This window comes from Astyanax mexicanus, chromosome 12, assembly GCF_023375975.1.
Source record: "Astyanax mexicanus isolate ESR-SI-001 chromosome 12, AstMex3_surface, whole genome shotgun sequence".
In the NCBI taxonomy this organism is placed as follows: domain Eukaryota; kingdom Metazoa; phylum Chordata; class Actinopteri; order Characiformes; family Acestrorhamphidae; genus Astyanax; species Astyanax mexicanus.
In genome coordinates, this window is record NC_064419.1 from 30,410,045 (window position 1) to 30,430,722 (window position 20,678).

Consider the following 20,678-nt stretch of genomic DNA (forward strand, 5'->3'; position numbering starts at 1 on the left):
GACAGTCTTCTTGAGGAAGCAGAGTTTCCCTACACCTCGAGCGGACATGCATCCCCAGACCATAACGCTCTGGGGAAACTTGACGGATCTTTTCACGCACTCCTGGTTGTAGGTTTCGCCGCCACGACGCCAGACACGAGGACCTTGGTCACCGAAGGAGATGCAGAAGCGTGATTCGTCACTGAAGACCACTTTCTGCCAGTCTTCAGCAGTCCACTCGCCGTGTTCTTTGGCCCACTTCAGCCGTTTCTCCATTTGTTTCTTGTTCAGCATCGGTTTTACTGCTGGAACGCGAGATTTGAAGCCGAGTTCGCGCAGACGACGGTAAATGGTTGATCTGGAGATGTCAGCGCCGGTCTGCTTGTTCCACAAGTCGGTGAGCTCGGAAGTGGACTTGAACCGGTTGCTGACTGCGATCTTTCTCAGCTGCTTGTTGTCGCGAGCAGAAGTTTTTCGGACGCCGGAACAGTTGGTGCGCTTGCTGCAGTTTTTCTTGAGAGCTTTGCAGACGGAAGACTGGCTGATGCCGAGCTGCTCAGCAATTTTAGTTTGGGTCAAGCCTTGTTGGCGAAGGGCTTGAATTTGAGCCACTGTTCCAGTTGAGAGGTCGCGCTGCTTACCCATGATTGATTTTACAACTTACAAATTCTACTCAACCCTGACTTTATACTGCACAGTGAACACTCTTCACAGAAAACAAAAATTCGAGCATTTATTCTAATTCAATGAAACGGTTTCTCCATTATTCTAATTCAATAAAACAGCAGTGTCACAGTTAAATGGCCTAAATGGGCCTTTTGGAAAGCTCAGCTGAGCAAATTTTTTTCCAGGTAACGAGTTCTGTGATTAGTCTAACGAGTAGGACAGGTGCGGTGAACACCTGATTTGCTTTCTGCACAAAAAATGCATTCAAAGAATTTCATGATTGCACTATTTCAAATTATTCAAATTCGTTGACCAGCACCTGTAGATGTGATCTTCCAGTGGAAATTGAAACCTCCTAAACCTTAAGCTAACGTTGAGTATACATTTAATTTCATTGCTGTTATGCAAAAACCTTGTGTCTCCATTTTAGCTGTTTTTCACTTTGACATAGTGTAAAACAAATGGTTAGGATAAATGGACCAATAGGAAAGCTACAAAAATACTTGTAATACATATTCATTTCCATTAAAAGTTCAGAAGGTTTTTTGTTTTCCTGTAAAGTTACCACCATTTTGGAGATGCAAGGTTTTTGCAAAACATGGACAATATAATTATAATTGATACTTTTGAATATGAATTTCTTTAATTTATTTTGTGTGTAGTCCCGTTCTTCTGCAGTACAAGCCTTCAATCTGCGTCCATAGCAGATGCCCTTTTGTTCATTTGGCAGAGCCTGTTTTTGCATATAGGGCATGTGGGCAGGAAAGGGATTTTAGCTCGGCTGTGTCGGAGTGTGTTTGTGTGGGCAGTGCTTCCTACATTTAGCAGGGAACGACAGTTTAACGAGTATGGGTACACCCAGTGTGGAGACCCAGGCAGCATGTGGTGAACAGATTGGTGAACAACCTTGTTTGCATGTTTTTTTGGTGTTTAAATGTTGCTTATCACACACTCTTCCCAGACTGTATGAAGATGTTTAGAAATCTGTAATAGACTTACTTCATTGTGTTTTTTTTTTTTTTTTTGACACTTTAAAATCTTGGTTGTGCTTTTGCCAGATGTCAGTGCAATGGACATAGAATTTGTTAATATACTACTACAATATCATAGAATATTACATATGTATATGTATTTTATATATAATAATTTATTTGAAATATGGGCATTTATAATATTTATTTTGGCTAATGTTATTGAATAAAAAAAACATTATTCAAAACTAGTGGTGTCAATCGATTAAAAAATTGAATCTGATTAATCATAAAAATGTTCTGTGGTTAACTGCAATTATAATCACATTTGTTCTTAAGACGCAGGTTTTTAATATTGGATATTTAAATGTAAACAAAAGAATGAATGGAAGAAATGTTAAATGCAAATATATTGTTATTTGTGGTGTCAATTAAAGTACTAGTATATACTTGTATGTTTGAGGGGAGTTAAAGCAAGTGTGGGGCACTGAAATAAAGAATGCATGATACATTTGATAGAGGAACTTTTTTTCCCTTATTGTTAATAAGGTTTTCTGAATTAGAACTTAATTTGCTGTGTATAAACGTGTTTTTTAACCTGTAGTTTGCTTCTATGGTCTGGATTTTAAAAAGACCAAACTGGTGTTTTCAATGGGTGCCAAGCACGCGGGCACATGCGTAGCTACGCTGATAACACCGCACAAACCGCGCTCTTAGTGTGTAAACAGCATGAAGCATTCGTTCATAGCAGTATGTTATCTGGCTATCATATCAGATTAAACTGCACCTTATCAGCAGTTTACCTCAATTAGAAGTATGTTTGTTAGCTAGGTCAGCTCCAGACCATATCACGTTCTCACCAAAAGCGAACCCTCCAGGAAAAAAAAAAAGTTCCCACCTTGTACGGTGCAGATTACGGCAGAAGGTGGGGTCAGACTTGGTGGCGTAATTAATTGTATTAAAGAAATAATAATGTGTACATTCTTTCAAATTAATCGCGTGCGTTAACGCTTTAACGTTGACAGCCCTATTCAAAACCCAAAATAAAAAATCCCAAACAATCAGTCGAATCTTGTTGATAGTATATTAAAATTAGCTATGCCCATGCACTGACATCTGGCAAAAGCACAGAGAGGAAGATTCATTTCCACACATTTTGAGGAGTGTGTGTGGTGCTTTAAATCTGCAGAGCAAAACAAAGGAGGCAACTTTTAGAACATCTAAAATATCTGATTTTGTTTTTTCACCAGTTTATTCCACAGAGAGGCAGTTCTGGGCTTTGGAGAAAACTAGCATTAGCAGCTGTGTTTTGTGTTTAAATAAGAGCTCTATCTTGCACAGTCATGTTAGCTGTAATGGGTGCTATGCTATGGCAGGGCTTAAGGCCTTGATTTGTGTTTTGGTTGTAGCTTGTGTTTTTCTTTTGTGGGCCTTTTGGCGAGCTTTGCTTTGTGATGTGGTGCCTGGTGTGATTTGTAGAAATCGGGTGTGGTTACAGTTGTAGCCATTAGCCAGGAAGACTGAGGCATTGCCCTCACTTAATCAATCAAAAATCAGGATTGCTTTTGCTGTTATTTGGCTGTAGAGTGCTTTATCCGTATTTTATAATGAGTTGATGTTCATCAGTGCCTGTGGTACCAGATCGTGTGAAAAAATTAGGACACCTCATGAAAATCTTTAATAAATACAAACATAGGGACATTTGATCTTTATTTGAACATTATTGAGAGATTGTGGAAATATAAATAAGAAATCTATATTTAAAAAATATATATATATGCAGATGCTCTGATACTTTAATATAGTAACTCAGGAGCTGCCTCTAGGTCCTATAATGATATTTTAAGATTATTGGACACCAGTTCCAGTTCTGGAGACATTAAAATTAAACTGAATTTTTTGAATAAAACTTTATTACTTTGTACTTTAGTGGAGTGGCTTTACAGCTCCTTACAACCTGACTGGTAAAATTCATACATAAGGCTCAACGTATTAAAACGTGCACTGACGATTTTTGGAAAAATGAAAGGAGTTTAAGTGCGCCCTATAGTGTGAAAAATATGGTCACCAAATTCTGATCATCTGCAGCTGATAAATTGTGAATTCTGTAAATTGTTTTATAAATAATTTTTAGATGTATTTTTCTCAGTTGTATATTAGTTATGACTCTTCGGCTCTCAGTATTGTTCAAATTTAAATATGTTCAAAGCAAAGGTTTTTTATGTGGAGTCCTCAATTTTTACATGACTGTACATACCTGGCAATATGAAGTTTAGGTGTCTCATATGATGTACTTCTCTAACCTCTTCCGGATCTTTCTTCCCTGTTACTGCTTCTGCAGACCTCACACATTTTAAGGAGCGTCTGAGTGTTCTAACGGTTGGAGGTAGGCTTCAAGAACAGGCAGCACTGTGTCTGTCGATCTCCCCCCTCTCACTTTCTATCGCTCTCTTACTTTTTTTGCTTTTCTGGGATGTAGTTGTTTTTTGGAAGTAGGTTTCAGTTAGTCAGCTGCCCTTGCATATGTTGTGCCCCTTTGATTTGCTTGTAAGGTGGAAACATCTCTGTGAGCTGAACATGTTCACTTCAGTGTGAAACTTCTACAACACACAGTCCAGAGCGCCTGGAAAATATCAGATTCTGACTAAACAGAAGCTGAAAGTTGTACATGTGTATGCTCACTAAATGTTTTCACCTTACCTGATTGAAATGAGTCTTTTTAGCATCCCTGGTGAGTGTTAGTATGCTGGCTTTGATTCCCGAGGACAGTCTATATGATTATAAGCACAACTCTGTAGACCCTTGATTTAGTGCCTGTGATTTGCTGCTTTTCCTTGTTGTTTGCAAATGGAGCTTTAGTGTAGTGGCCACTGGTGTGCTGCTGAGCCAAGTCTTCATTTAAAGCTCAGCTCGTGATGTTGTGTGTTTCTTTGTATCTTATAAATTTCAGTTGATATCTCTGAAGATGATGATTGGAGACCATCATGTGTTTTTTTTTGTTTGTTTGTTTTTTTGTTTTTGTTTTTTCAAATTAAAAGTCGTTTTAATTTTCTCAACTTATTACATTATGGGTCTGTTTCCTTGACTGGGATTAAGCTCAGGCCTCGTTACACAAATCCGGATATTTAAAAAAAAAAAGAAGAGATTTTTGTCTTGGTTTTGGCCTTCCATGCACATGAAAACGGTGCTTTTCAAAAACACCTTTCAAGGTGGAGATTTTTTAAAACTCCGCTATCAGCAGAGCCGCGTGGATGGGGAAAACAAAGCTTTCTGAAAACGCTGACTACACACAGCGATTCTGCGCCTGTGTGCTTTTTATTTACATTACCTTAGCCTGTTCAGAATGAGCCTGAAACATGGACATGACCTGGATTGGTTCTGTTCTCTCTCTGATTTTTGGATTAATAACATGTTTACACCTTAATTTAATGTTACTCTCACATAATCTACTACAACAGAGGCACCAAAATACGCTGTGTGCAGTTTTTTCTGATCCTCCTGTCTGGAGGTACAAACTTTACCATGAACAGATATTCTGGACCAGGCCTGGAATGAGCACCTGGTTTAAAATTAAGTAGTTGTTACTGAGGAGTGGAACAAGAAAACTTCTGAATGTCTAGAGAATCTCATATTCATTTCAGCATTTTTAAGTGGTATGGCGTTTCCGTGTGGATGAAGATATTTTTTAAAATGTAGACAAAAAACGCTGTTTTTAAAAATATCCAGATTTGTGTGCATGGGGCCTTAGTTGTTGACTATATTTTTCTTTTAATAAATAATCTGCATTCTAAATGATGTGTGGTCAAGGACTAGGTTTAATCCCTGTCTCTGAAACAGTCCCCTAAGATAAACATAAGATCACATGTCCCTTTAAATTAATAAAGATTTGTAGGGTGCTTTTGTTTTCTGGCTAACAACTAAACCCTGATTTACTCTCATTTGTTTGTGGTCAGATTTTTAAACCAGAATTAAAAGTCTTAAAAATCTTGTAAAGTAGCAAAACTCACTGCTGCAAAAGAATGAATGACTAATTCTTCTGTGTTTCATGTGTTTACTCTCCTCTTTTTTGCTTTGCTTTGCAGAGTCTGACTGCAAATCTCACTTTACTGAAATTTCTCAAGCCATAAAAAGGGGTAAATTAATACACTTGTAACTAGAGCGAGTCTGTGTGTTCTTAAAACGCACTGTGGTTTAATCAGTGCCTGGTTTGGAGGAACTGCTCATTAACAGTGTTTCAAAAGCTTAACAACACAGACGGACGTCTCGATCTGCCTGGACCGTAAATGCTCAGTGCTGGTTCCTGACTTGGCATATATGTTGGCCTTTTGTTTGCCTTTAGAACTCTGTGTTGGGGTGTGAATGACCCTGTCAGTCTGTTCTTCCGCTTTCGTGCTCTCTTTTATACACACCCTCTCAAGGCACATTTTCTTCTAGTTCTATGTTAGTTTTCTAGTCTTACACAACCTGATCAGCTGATCAGATAGCTCAGAAAATATTCTTTAGCATGAGTTGTTGGGATTTGGTATTCGAACTGGAGGGTACAGTACCATCAAAAAAATTTCTTTTCAAAATTTAAGTAAATCAGTTACAGACTAAATAAATAAAATTACTCATACAAAATCATTACAAAGCTGCAAGCTGAATACTACATACCAGCATTAGGGGGGTGCCATATCGTATCGTATGCAATAATATCACCAACATGTTTAAGATATTCAAAAAATATTATACCCTGTTTTCAGCAAAAAAGAAAAATTCACACTGTTCTCATTTCCTATAATAAATCTACTAGAGACAGATTATATCTGTCCAATATCATTCATATACTTGGATATATGGAGAAATATGGAGAGCATTATTAGTATTTAGGCATTCTGGTTCATTGTCTTACATATCTGATAAAAAAAAATATTTTTTAATATCTAAATTAGGGGTGTGCCATATTCTATTGTATTCAATAATATATATATTTTTTCAGTAGTATGCCAAGAGTATTGTTATTGCAAAAATGACATGCAATATCATGATATTATTTTAGGTCCATATTGCCCACCCCTAAACAGCATACCAGATAGCAGTGTTGTACTCTGTTGTTAGAGCCCACTGTTATAATTGCATAAAAAGTTAACTTTTCTTTTAAAAACAGTACTATATCTGCTTTTTGTTCTGTGACAAAAAAAAAAAAGTTGATTAAAAATATTCGCAATATATCACCTTGCTTAGAATAGCGCAATATATCAGGATATAATTTAGTAAATCATAAGCCCTTTTTCTTGGTTCATATCATATTGGCAAGGTTGTGCCAATACACAGCCCTAATTTTTGCTTTTCTTAAAGGTATATTTATGTTTCCTAAAAGTTTTAATTCCTTATTAAACTATATTTAAAAAAAACACATGTCTGAATTAGCACTGGACGATATATCAATACTAAAAAAGTATCTCGATATTGTGTGATTAAAAACAGGTACAAAACCCCATTCATTTAGTACTGGTGCTGTTTTAAAATAAGAGCGGTATTTCAAAAGTGCCACAAGGGGGCGGTGTGCGCGCGCAGCACTCCAGCGCTGGCCTCTCCTCTCAGTCAAAAGAGAACGCGTAGCATAGCTGCTAATATGAACAATTTTGTGGACGGTCCTCAGCTTGTAGAAAAACTACACACACAAAACAAAAGATGTAATTATTTGGCATACACATCTGACAGTCAGGGAACGTCGTGGGCACATTGACACGCTTATGTTCCTGGCTTAGAACCTTGAGGTGGCCAAAGAACTGTCCAGAAAATTAGTCAGTGAGAAAAAAAAGAAGACAACACGTTTTTTCCCCTCATATCTTGACCATAAAGCTCAGCTGCTGCAACAGAGAACTATTTTATCTTTGTTCAGATATGTGTAAAGTGGCAAAAGACCTGTCCAGAAAATAAGTCAGTGAGAGAAAAGAGGATATGTTTATTTTTTTAAATAACATGGACATAAAGCTCAGCTGCTGCAACAGATAATTATTTATTTTTGTGCAGATATGTTAAATAACTCAGCAGCTTCGATATAATATAATGCAGTTTATTTATTTTGATTCATTAAGTTAAAAGTGTTTTCCGACTGTAAGGTTGTGCTCAACAGATAGCAAACACTGAATAAATATCACATTCATAGTGTTTTTTGTCTATTAATAAAATAATTTGAATTTTTAATTTGAAGTTCACTTATCTGTTATTCCATTACTTTTCCTGATGTTCTATTTTTTCTATTTTTCTAAGATATCGTTTAAGTATCAGTATTTAGGCAGGTATTGTATTAAAAGTTGTAATTTTGGTATTGTGACAACACTAGTCTGAATTGTACATTATTTTAGAGTAACCCCCTTTAAAAAAAAAAGGTAGTTGTAATTAAGATATTTAAAGAGTTTAGTGTTTCTTCTGGATGCCCCAGCCAGCTAAACAGTATTCTCAATTTTTTTCTAAAATGTAGACAATGATAATAAGAAAAATACATTTTGTAATAGTAAACTAGTACAAACTGTTATATGTTACTGTGCTCTCCAGTGGAAACATAGATGAACTGTGAATTATGAATGTGTGTATGTGTGCAATTCTCAGGATGTTGAAGCAGTACAAGTATGTGGCTGTTTGCCTGCAGTAAGGTATAAAAAGTCACTGAGCAGTGCTTTTGGCTTCAGACGGATAGGTCCTTTTTTTTGCTTTTAATAAATGAGGTTTCTTCCTCCATCGTTTCTAATAAAGAGCGGATGAGATTTTTCTTGTTTGAGCTGAAGACGTTTCTACTCTAAATACTGTTGCGTTGAATGGCCAGGTTTACGTCTTGGTTGCAATGGCTTTTGAATGGCTATTGCTGTTTTTCTGGTCTGGGACATGGTGAGTTATAATCACTTCTGTCAGTTTTCCCAGTTGCACGAACATACACCAACACACAGGCCTATATCTCACCTTTTCTCTCTCATTCTCTTTCTCTTGCTCTTTCTCTCATCTTGAAGTTGACTAAAACAAAAGTCTGCATTTGTTTATTAGTGTCATTGGGTTAAATGTCCCTTTCCCAGCATTCCCTTCATGCGCACTATGGTGCATGACTGCTGCTTTCTTTCCCATGCAATACATTCCATAATACCAACAAGAGCAGTGTCCATTTGGTGAAAGATTTAACGCTTTCTGCATCACACATTTTTCTTCACTCTTCTCAATAATAATGCTGGAATAATGGTGTAAAAGTGATTTTGTCCAAACATTTAAATGGCTTAACATTGATCTGATTGTTTTTATGTATCCTCTACAACTTTTTTTTGTTTGGTGGTTCAAGAGAATAGCAAATTTAAAGGAACTTCACAGCACATTTTTTAAATTGAAACAACATTCAGAAACTAAAGTGGTCTCTCACTCAGTTACTCTGATTTTGATATTACAACTAGAGATGGGACCGATCCGATACAATATCGGTATCGGGGCCGATATTGATGTAATCCGACGAATCGGATATCGGGCGGGCGCTGCCGATCCACTTACTGATCCATATTCCAGTCCAAAGCTTGAGCTGAACAATAAATCCGCCATAACGTTAACACAAAACGCATCCCTGATCAGGATTCCAGTTTAACAGTTTACCCTGAACCCCCAGCAGCTTCAGTCTGCGGCTGACTGAGTAACTTTAGCTGTTTATCTACAAAAAAAGTCCATTATCTGGAGAGTTTTCACTTTGGAAACGCTGTGCGTCTGAGAGGTAAACAGATTAACACCAGCAGTCTGTTAGCCTAGCTAGCATTGAACTGACAGCAGCTGCATTCCGGTGTTGTGAAGGTATGAACTACAGACTGGAGTAAACTATATTCATAATCCACATATCCTATAAAACCACAGCATCTACAAACACTAACCAGCACAAACACACCCATCTGTTATTAAAAACAGTCATTAATTTAGTTCGGATATACAGTTAGCATTGCCACTTAGCCGTTAGCCATCTCCATTAAGATCTGCAGTCTGTTAGCCTAGCTAGCAAAATCATTCTGGCATTGTGAATGTAATAAATAACTATCTTAAGGGAACTACAGCCATAATCCACATCTAATATCAAACCACAGATCCTACCAACCCTAACCAGCACTAAGAAATCAATCTGTTATTAAAAAACAGTTATTAATTTAGCTCGGAAATACAGTTAGCATCGCCAGTTAGCCGTTAGCTATTGCAGCTAATCCTCTACGCTACCTGTCAAAATAAAAGTCTCCTGCACAACCGTTGCAAAAAATGCCCTGAATTTAATATTTAACGTATTTTACTTTTTTTTATATTTAATAAAAATTCAAACATATTATTTGAAAGGAAACTATTGTGTAATTGCATATGAAGTGTGTCAAATAAATGACACTTGAATGCATTTACATCAAATGCACCTGTGGATACTCTTAAAAGGGCTGTGTGGTCTGTTTCAGCATCATTATTTAACCTTAATCATAGTACTATTAATAAACTAAAAGTATCAGTATTTGTATCGGTATCGGCAATCTTATATCAGTTTTATATCGGTATCGGATCGGAGCTGAAAAAAGTGTATCGTCCCATCACTAATTACAACAAAAAAGATGCAGAGCTTTTAGACCTCAAATAATGCAAAGAAAACAAGTTCGTATTCATAAATTCTTAAGAGTTCAGAAATTAATGTTTGGTGGTATAACCCTGGTTTTTAATCAGTTTTAATGCATCTTGGCATGTTCTCCTCCACCAGTCTTACACACTTCTTTTGGATAACTTTATGCCACTCCTGATGCAGTAGTTCAGCTTGGTTTGATGGCTTGTCCATCTTCCTCTTGATTATTCCAGAGGTTTTCAGTTTGGTAAAATCAAAGAAACTTCATTTTTTATGTGGCCTCTTTTTTATTTATTTATTTATTTATTTATTTATTTAGTAATTTATTTATTTTTACCTGAGCTATATAAACCCTTTTTTGCATTAGTGCAATAAAGCAAAGCGTGGTGTGGTGTTTCTAAAAGAACCTTTTGCAGGATTTTTTTTTTTAAATAATGAATTTAGTTCACTAAAAGCACCACCATTTTACATCTCGTTCATAAAGCTTTAACTTAGCTGAATTTTCGCTTCATATAATTGCACACAATCAACACCTCAGCGCTAAGCTGCTTCAGCCAGACATATTAACACTAATAACCCAATCAAAGTGAACTGATGATAACAATGTTAACCTTCTTGTTTTTCTTTTTCTTTCCTTATTGTTATATTTCGACCTCCCCAAATTCTTCTCACTGTCGTGCTTATTTTATAACCCACCCTCCTTTCCCCTTTTTTACTTTATTTTTTCCTTTTCTGTCCATTTCTTTTAATCTGCTCTCCCCCATCCGTTTGTATGCTAACCCTGAATATCCCATTCAAACACTTGTGGCTTTGGCTTGCTAATGTTTCTTTTTTAATTATAATAAAATATCTTTCTAACCCATATCACTTCCATCATATCACTGTATGGAATGTTTTGAATGTTTGCTCATGCTGTTTGTTTATATTCATCACATGCCTCCACTCACTTGGTTATGTTCCCCCCCTCCTTTCTCTCTCTCACTCTCTCTTTCTCTCTCTCTCTCTCTCTCTCTCTCTCTCTCTCTCTGTTGCTGTTTATCTTCATGCTTGTCTCTGTCATTTTTTGTATCATTTTCTGATCTTTTTGCTTCTTCTCACCATTCATGTCTTCCTTTCTCGCTTTCTGTCATCCTCACGGCTGCTGTGCCCCTTTTTCCTCCCCTCCCCCCTCTCTCTTTCTCTCCTCTCCCCACTCCTCCTCTCCTATGCTTGTCCTGTGGCCTGACTCTGGCCTTCAGGCTTTTATGGCCTGGATGAGTCAGACCTAGATAAAGTGTTCCGGCTGCCCACCACCACCTTCATCGGGGGCACGGAGAGCGCGCTGCCGCTGCGGGAAATCATCCGCCGCCTGGAGGTGAGGGGGAGGAAATGCATAGAGACTTCTACTTAGGGTGCACATTATTAAATTACAGCCAGTGATGGGCTGTAATTTTTTTTTGCCCAATTGGTTTTTCAAGTTTCAGACATTTGCAATAAATGTTAAGATGAGGTAAAGAGAGGAACATGAATTAAACAGTACCCATTACGGTATTTTACCTATTAAAGTATATCACTCCAGGTCTGTATAGCCAGAATAATGTGTGTTGGCAAACAGCAAAAGCTAATGGGACTTTGCTGCTTTTTCTAGTTTGATGATTGTCTATAATAATGTGTATATGTATGTGTTTATATGTATATTACTCTTATCAAGAGGATGCAAAAACTTAAGATTATTCTTCAGCCTGTGAAACATAACAAAGGAGTGTTAGTTAGTCAGGGAGTTAATTAGGGTTGTTATTTTAGGAGTTAAAGCTAGGTGAGGGTGGTTTGGGGAAAGTGTTGTGGAGTTGGGTTGGTTTAGAGAATTACCAACAAGGGTTTTCCCTGGCTGTGGAGTTAGCTGTGGAGTTAGCTACAAGCTAGAAGAGTTATGAAGTTAGCTTGCTAATTGGCTACTAGCTACAGTGGCTTGCTAAAGTATTTAACTTTTTCTCATTTTGTCACCTTACAACCACAAAAATGTATTTTATTGAGATTTTAAGTGATATACAGTACAGGCCAAAAGTTTAGCATTTAAATGAGAAGGTGTGTCCAAACTTTTTGGCCTGTACTGTACCAACCAAAATAGCACATCAATGTAAAGTGAGCAAAAATGATACATGGTTTTCAGAATTTGTCTGTCTAACCTAAATCCCATTGAGCATCTGTGGCAAGACATAAAATTGCTGGGTACAGAGGCTTTTCATCCAACCTCGCTGAGCTTGAGGTATTTTGTAAAAGAGGAATGGGAAAAATCTCATACCCCAAAGACTTACAACTATAATTGCAGAGAACAATGACTCTGTAAGTATTGATATAAGGGGGCTGTCTCATTTTTCCAGATTTGTATTTGATTAAAACCATCTGTCATTTTCCTTCCACTTTAGAATTATGTGCTGCTGTGTATTGGTCACCTAAAATTTCAATTAAATTTAACTTTGTCATTGTAAGGTGACAAAATGTGAAAATGTTCAACGGCTATGAATACTTTAGCAAGTCACTGTATATAGATAGTTATTACACTAATGGCTTGCTGTTGCTCTTTGTCTCAGATGTCATACTGCCAGCACATAGGCGTAGAGTTTATGTTCATCAATGATCTGGAGCAGTGCCAGTGGATTCGGCAGAAGTTTGAGACGCCTGGAGCCATGCAGTTCAGCCTGGAGGAGAAAAGAACACTGCTGGCCCGTATGGTTCGCTCGACCAGGTAGGATACACACACACACACACACACACACACACCCCAACAGCACTTACTCAAATACATACATTTGTATTTTAAATGGTTACACAGGCATGCATGTTTGATCACAGACAAATTTGCTGAAGCACATGTTCCTACTTTGTACTCAAGGATCCTAAAGGCCATCCATCTTATGCTGATATCTGGTATATGTTTGCTTTTGTTCTTTTGTGTCTGTCAGGTTTGAGGAGTTTCTGCAAAGGAAGTGGTCCTCTGAGAAGCGTTTTGGGCTGGAGGGATGTGAGAGCCTCATCCCAGCACTCAAAACCATCATCGATAGGTCCAGTGCAAATGGTGTGGAGAACGTAATCATGGGCATGCCTCACAGGTAAGATCCACAATGTTAAGGCTTTTTTTACTGCTGTAATGGCCATCTCTTTCTCTCTTTCTTTGGGTAGCATGTTTAGAAATCCCAGCCAACATGTCCCCCAACAGCCAGATATCTGCCAAATGACATTATTTAAAAATTGGGTAACACTTTACTTGCATGGTCCATTTTATGGCCTTGTTGATGCTCAACAGACATTCAACTAACACTGAATTGAATGTCCATTAAATTTAACTTAACCCTATGTTAAATGTAAATTATTTAAAATAGAACCTAACCCTAATCTTAACCCTTAATCAACCATAAAAAGTAACCCTACACCTAACCCTTACCCTAACCTTAACCTAAGCTTAAAATCTAACCCTAAACCCAATCCTAAAATATTAAGATAAGCGTTTGGATTAGAGTTGAATGTAGGGTTATATTCAATAGAGAATCATTTACTTTCACTTTTCAGTTCATTTGCATTTAATAGACATGTAGTTGAATGTTAGTTGAAAGTCAGTTGAGCATCAAAGAGGCCATCAAATGGACCATCCAAGTAAAGTGTTACCAAAAATTGATTCAAGTTTCAAACTAAAGATTCTATATCATGTTTTTTGATAAAAGTATGAACCAGTGTTTACAGGTTAAACTAGAAATGCTTGGTAGTGTATGGAATCAGCTCAGTTAATTCAGTTATACACAATAGAGCTCTCAGGATTTGACACCTTTTTCGTTGAAGCATTGCTTAAAGAAATGTTTTTTTTTTAACTACATTTTAAGTAAGATTTAGGCCTACTAAAAAAATCTTGACATGATTTTTTGTTTTATCGTTCATGTCTGCACTGATATTTTAAAGATTGTATGGTCATGAAAATTTGCCGCGAAGGCTTGGAAAAATCATGCAAATGTATTGGTTGTATATGGTTAAAGAGTGTATGAACCCTGGTGTTTGTGTCTTCAGAGGGCGTCTGAATGTGCTGGCCAATGTGATCAGGAAGGAGCTGGAGCAGATTTTCTGCCAGTTTGACTCTAAATTGGAGGCTGCTGATGAGGTAAAAAGCAAAAGCTTTGTTTTCAGTTGCATACATTTACAGTTACAGCTGTACTGACTGAGTTTATCACAATATTTACTGTCTATTTAAATTTGTATCTGTGTCAGGGCTCAGGAGATGTGAAGTATCACTTGGGGATGTATCACAGGAGGATCAATCGTGTGACGGACCGGAACATCACACTGTCTCTGGTGGCCAACCCGTCGCATTTAGAGGCTGTGAACCCTGTGGTGCAGGGCAAGACCAAAGCAGAGCAGTTCTACTGTGGAGACACTGATGGCAACAGGGTGAGAAAGGCATTCATCAGCTTTGACTGAAACACTTCTGTTTGCTTTTGTCTTGTTTTTTTTATTATTTTTTTTTCTATTTCTGTGTTAAACGTACCTATTTTCGAGTAAATTCGGTGGTATTCATAATTACAAATTATGGTTAAAAAGCACAAATATGTAAAGGTGAAGAAACATTTGGTATGTTTTATACACAGATTTGTGGATACAGATACATAAAAGTTTATAAGAAGCGTTATGGAAAAATGTTCAATTTGCGTATGATTTAAAAATGCACAATTGTTTAAAGTTTAGATATTTTATTTATAGTTTATTAACAGTTTAAAAAATGTAATAAATATCTGCAGATACTGGTATTGTTCCATTGTCTGTGTGTTTTGCTCTCCTGTACATGAGCTGTTGAAGGCAAGATTTTCGTTTGAAATGCATTTAAAAAGGCTCTGATATTTCATACAATTTTTATGTTATTCTTAAATTTCTTTTTTAGTTTCTGACAATTAATTCAGTACAGAACAATATACAGGTTTTTGTTTTATAGTTGTGAATAAGTAAATGTTATTAAGAAAATGTATGTTGTGCAAGATTTTTTTACAAAGCAACTTTACTTAAGAAAACCTTCATGATTTTCAGAAAAAAATTTATGTCGTAATTTTTGGAGCTTTTCCGTCGGTCTGTTTAAGAATTAAGAAATTAAGAAATATGGACAAAATATACAAAAAAACTAATGACTGATTTGCATTGTCAGTAACAGCACATATACAATTTTGTGGTCAATTGACTACAATGTATTTTTATTTTATTATCATTTGTTTTGTGTTTTTATTTGCCTTGTGTGTGGATTTTGATTCTCTGTATGTGTTTAGGTGATGTCTATTCTACTCCATGGTGATGCAGCGTTTGCTGGACAGGGCATCGTCTACGAAACGTTCCATTTGAGTGATCTACCTTCATACACTACCCACGGCACAGTGCACGTGGTTGCCAACAACCAGGTACCCACATACATACATACATACATATTACATTAATATGTTTTGGGCTTTTTCCCAGACAACGATTAGGCCGAGTCTTGGACTACACAGATTTTTAAAAGGAAATTTCCATTGAAAGAAAAATGTAATCGATGTCTTGGGTTAACCCCTGTCTGGGAAATCGACGAGTATTGTATAGTAAATAAAATGTCCTGGAAATATTCACTTTCACCCCTTTTTCTCTTACGCACACATTATAAAAATATATTCATATCTTTCTCTCTCACTCACAGATTGGCTTTACCACTGACCCCCGTATGGCACGCTCCTCTCCGTACCCCACTGATGTCGCCCGTGTGGTTAACGCCCCCATCTTCCACGTTAATGCGGACGACCCAGAAGCTGTCATGTACGTCTGTAATGTAGCAGCTGAATGGAGAGCCACTTTCCACAAGGACGTTGTGGTCGACCTGGTGAGTATTTTTGTGTTTTGTCCCACCCTTTAACATACTCTTACATCAATATGCTGCAATGGACAGTACATGAACAACCTGTCCCCTCTCCCCTCTTGCGCAGGTGTCTTATCGTCGTAATGGTCATAATGAGATGGATGAGCCCATGTTCACCCAGCCACTGATGTACAAGCAGATCAAGAAGCAGAAGCCCGTGCTGCAGAAATATGCAGAGAAACTCATTGCTGAGGGTGTGGTCACCCGCCAGGAGTACGAGGTCAGCTCACACTGCCAGGACACACCCTTTATAATAATGATTATAAATAATAAATGTAAACCCAGCCTGCCGGTAAGAGCATAAGCTACTGATAAAAATCCAAGATCTTTATCCACTAAATGCTTATAATGTGAAGAACTGAAGCATAATTTTAATGTAGATAAAATTGTTAATTTTTTCAGTCCTAAAGCTGAGAACTGAAAAATCTAATCTGTAATATGTAATTCTTTAATTAATATACCTGAGTCGAGAGGAAACTTGTTTAATAGCAATGTACTGGGCAAAAACTATTAAATCAAATATTTCACATTGGAAAAGTCAAATGTTGCAGAGCCTTCCAATAGAAGAAAAAAATGTATAGTTTTTGACGAATTTGTGGTTATGTAAAGAGTTTGGATAATGTATTTTTTGGAGCAGAAGCTGTTTATCTAATCGTTACTTTATCTAAATATTTGTATTAAAGCTGATGTCTAAGCTTTGGGATGGAGGGCCCTCTCTGGTAAAAATGAGTAATTGCATCGAGCATGTGGAAGAATCATTTTGAACTGGGTGGGTGTGATGCGGTCTCCTTTCAGAGCGGATGAATCCGATTCCAGGTTATGTTCAGTCAGAGAGAGAGATTGTGCTCAGTCAGAAACTTCACTTCAGCTATACACTTTTAGTAAAACGGAGCTGGATTCTCTTTTAGAGGCTGAACGTGTGACGAAAGTACGTAAAGACGTGGGATGTGATCAGAAGAACTCCCGCGAAAAGTTACCCGACACCCCAGTTTTTAGAATGAATATATTATGCTTAGCAGGGATGGTCGTTCCAGCACACTGATACCATTAAACACAATATTTTGTCTCTTCTTCAAGCAGAAATGATTCCTGCTTTTAGTTTAGAAACAAAATAATACGGACTGCCACTTTAAAATAAATATGAACCATATTTACCAAATACATATAATAAACTCATTATGTAATAAGAATATTTTAATACTTAATAATAATATGTTCAGTTTTTTAGCACCTTCATTAAAACCATGGACACAATAGCAACAAAACATAAAATGGAGGGTGGCTGGGGGTGGACATGCCTTGGATATGGAATGCCTAGAGTGGAATTTAATTTATTCAGATCATGAACTAAATTGACTAGGGTCATTAATATTTCAATACGTTTCTTAAGTGAATAGCATTTCTTGTGACCTTGGTCTTTCCTTAATCTATAACCATGTCAGCTTTGCCATGTAAAGTTGAATGAATTGGACTTTTTGCTTTTTCTAAAGCCCTATCTGGACAGAAGGGGGACGTCTGTGAAAAACAAATACATGGTCGTTCCGGAACGGAATAAAATTAAAGAGGACCCCCTGAGAAACTAATCCCATCTGAATGGGGCTTAAGCCTAAAGGCTGGTGTTTTTAATGTATTGTGACATGTTGTGTATTGATGCATGTCTTGTGTGCACCACTGATCACGTCACCCCTGTGGATGTATGCAGGAGGAGATTGCTAAATATGACAAAATCTGTGAGGAGGCTCACGCACGCTCCAAGGACGAGAAGATCCTTCACATTAAGCACTGGCTGGACTCCCCCTGGCCCGGTATGTGTGTCTGAGGTGGAATTTTGAAACTTTTAAAAACTAAAAGTATAACAAAGTAATGACAACTATTGAGACTAGTTGTAGAATATAATTTCTGTTTAATAGAAAAGCTCCATTAAAACATGTTGATGTCCAAGGCTAGGCTTAATTCCTGTTTGGGAGCCTGACTGTGTTTCTGCCCAGGTTTTTTCACTCTGGACGGTCAGCCCAAGAGCATGAGCTGCCCTTCTACTGGACTGACTGAAGAGGAGCTTGCACATATTGGACAGGTGGCATCGTCCGTACCTGTGGAAGACTTTACCATTCATGGAGGTACATAATCCTTCCGTTTGCAGTACTTGTCTAACAGAATGCAGAAATATGAAACTCAAGTCAAAATGTGCACACCTAAGAACCCTCAGGTATTTTTTGAATGAACAATGTTTGCCAAAGCTGTGAGTGAAGGAAGAACCTTTTCAAGGTATAAACATTCTTTACATGCACACACCTCTTTTACAAACAAGATATTCTTTATGAAGCTAAACAAACACACACATCATTCAAAAAGCTGCAGTTTATTCATTGCTATAGATGCTAATAAAAGAAACACTGAACCCCGCTCTCTCTCACTCCTTCTCACTCTATCCCTCTCAGGTTTGAGTCGAATTCTGAAAGGTCGTGGTGAGATGATCAAGAACCGGACAGTGGACTGGGCTCTGGGAGAGTACATGGCCTTTGGCTCTTTGCTCAAAGAGGGCATCCATGTCCGCCTTAGTGGCCAAGACGTGGAGAGGGGAACCTTCAGGTGATTTTTACTCTCGAAGTGGTTCACAAGTTACATTTAAATAATCAAAGTTTGGAGCTACAGAAACCTGTGGTATTTAGACCCAATTAATCTACATTAAAGACCATATGTAAATCGATCACATTTTAAATTTACTTGCTTTTTTCTGTTGTCTCTCAGTCACCGTCACCATGTCCTCCACGACCAGAACGTGGATAAGAGGACCTGTATCCCCATGAACCACGTTGCCCCCAACCAGGCTCCCTACACTGTCTGCAACAGCTCACTGTCTGAATATGGAGTGCTGGGTCTGTATTCTCTGCATTCTGCTGCACATATACTCATACTTCTGTACTGACCGCTTTCATGCTCATTTTATCACTAGTGCAAAAAGGACTGTTTCTGCTGTTTGTGGACACCCGTTATAATGCTTTTAAGTTGCACCCATTGTTGATACAGATGCAAATACACACATCTAGCTTTTATAGTAAATATGAACCTTTTGTCACTGTGTCTAGTTCCAGGTGTGAGCTAGAGGGTTATAAAAATCCCCAGTATTTAGCAGTGTTAATGTGTTCTCTGGAATAATGGTGCTCTATTCAGTACTTTTGGGATGAGTTGGGAGTGTGTGATGAGGTTAAGTAGTTATTAGTAACATTCTGACCTCGCTGACGTTCGTTTTGTCATTGAATCCTAGCAATGCTCCAAATCTAGTAATACGCCTTTCCTGTACAGTGAAGATCAGTCCAGGTCCTTTAGTCTTTTGTTAGTTTTATATTCTAACTTCATGTTAGGTTTGTATATATATATGTATATACACCACAAGGTGTTTTGGATCACTTTACAGGGTTGGGTTGAGTTTGAATGAATGTACTAAAAAAACACCTATCCTCATAATTGAATTAAACTAACCAGGAAGGCACACTTTTTCCTGTTTTCTTTTTTTTCTCTCGCTTCTTTCATTTTTACCTTCTTATCTCTTTCTGTGTCTCTCTCAGGGTTTGAGTTGGGCTTTGCCATGGCCAGCCCAAATGCTCTGGTTCTCTGGGAGGCCCAGTTTGGAGACTTTCACAACACAGCCCAATGTATAATTGACCAGTTCATCTGCCCTGGTCAGGCCAAGTGGGTCCGCCAGAATGGCATCGTCCTGCTGCTGCCACATGGAATGGAGGGCATGGTGAGACTACTGAACCCACAATTCATCCCTGTATCATTTTAAACAAGATTTACAGTTTTTTTTAATGTAGTTTAAAAGAAAAGCATTGTAGAGAGTAAGAGTAATTAACTTCTTTATGAAGCAAATACATTATACAAGATTTATATTATCAAAATTACTTGAAAATGGAATTCTTAATTTTCTGTAAGTCCTTCATATGAAGAAGCTGATTTAAATCTGTGATGCTCAAGTTACGAACATTTTCAATGCCATAAAATAACCAATATGTTGCTGATATGGCACAAAACGCAAACAAACAAACAAAAATGACATGGAATTAGAACTGTCATGAAAGCACAATTGGAATCAATTAACAAATTAACATTGCTATCAAAATTTAAAATGAAAAATGAAGGCCAGTAGAAAAGATTTTATTAGGCACATTTCTGTTGGTCCATTCATTGTGAGATTTTGATTGTTAAAAGTAAATAACAACTGCCAGATTTGACAAAATATCAAAAAGTAAAAAGCAACAAAAATGGACACCTGATGTTTTGTTCTGACAGGACTGTTCTCTTTATGTCTCGCATTTTTTTGCTCTCTTTCTATCACTTTTTCTCTCTCATAGGGTCCTGAGCACTCTTCTGCCCGTCCTGAACGGTTCCTGCAGATGTGCAACGATGATCCTGATGTTTTCCCTGTAAGATTACCCTTTTTTCTTCACCCTTTTTTCTTGTTGTTTTCGATGTTGTCCATGTATTGCAGATCTTGGTGGTGTGGTACTTTTGTGCTATTTAGAACAGCTAACCTGTCCCTCACCACCAGAAGGAGCTGTTGTACCTCTCTCTGACT

The 20,678-nt window shown here is 37.4% G+C and overlaps 1 protein-coding gene across 5 annotated transcripts in view; it reads left to right on the forward strand.

The window, feature by feature from the left end:
• The window catches only part of ogdha (oxoglutarate dehydrogenase a), a 39,701-nt gene that overhangs the window by 15,213 nt on the left and 3,810 nt on the right, over positions 1 to 20,678 (forward strand). For 3 of the 5 annotated variants that reach the window (XM_022670503.2, XM_022670502.2, XM_049486006.1), the window contains 14 exons: positions 11,448 to 11,563; positions 12,780 to 12,934; positions 13,152 to 13,298; positions 14,245 to 14,335; positions 14,443 to 14,622; positions 15,486 to 15,614; positions 15,887 to 16,066; positions 16,170 to 16,322; positions 17,805 to 17,907; positions 18,091 to 18,219; positions 18,541 to 18,691; positions 18,851 to 18,978; positions 19,669 to 19,847; positions 20,455 to 20,526. In XM_022670503.2, the coding sequence (XP_022526224.1) occupies positions 11,448 to 11,563; positions 12,780 to 12,934; positions 13,152 to 13,298; positions 14,245 to 14,335; positions 14,443 to 14,622; positions 15,486 to 15,614; positions 15,887 to 16,066; positions 16,170 to 16,322; positions 17,805 to 17,907; positions 18,091 to 18,219; positions 18,541 to 18,691; positions 18,851 to 18,978; positions 19,669 to 19,847; positions 20,455 to 20,526 (1,913 nt within the window). Of the gene's footprint in view, positions 1 to 3,957; positions 4,003 to 5,698; positions 5,750 to 11,447; positions 11,564 to 12,779; positions 12,935 to 13,151; positions 13,299 to 14,244; positions 14,336 to 14,442; positions 14,623 to 15,485; positions 15,615 to 15,886; positions 16,067 to 16,169; positions 16,323 to 17,804; positions 17,908 to 18,090; positions 18,220 to 18,540; positions 18,692 to 18,850; positions 18,979 to 19,668; positions 19,848 to 20,454; positions 20,527 to 20,678 lie in introns of all 5 variants that reach the window. The other 2 variants (XM_049486007.1, XM_022670501.2) reach the window with 2 other exon arrangements.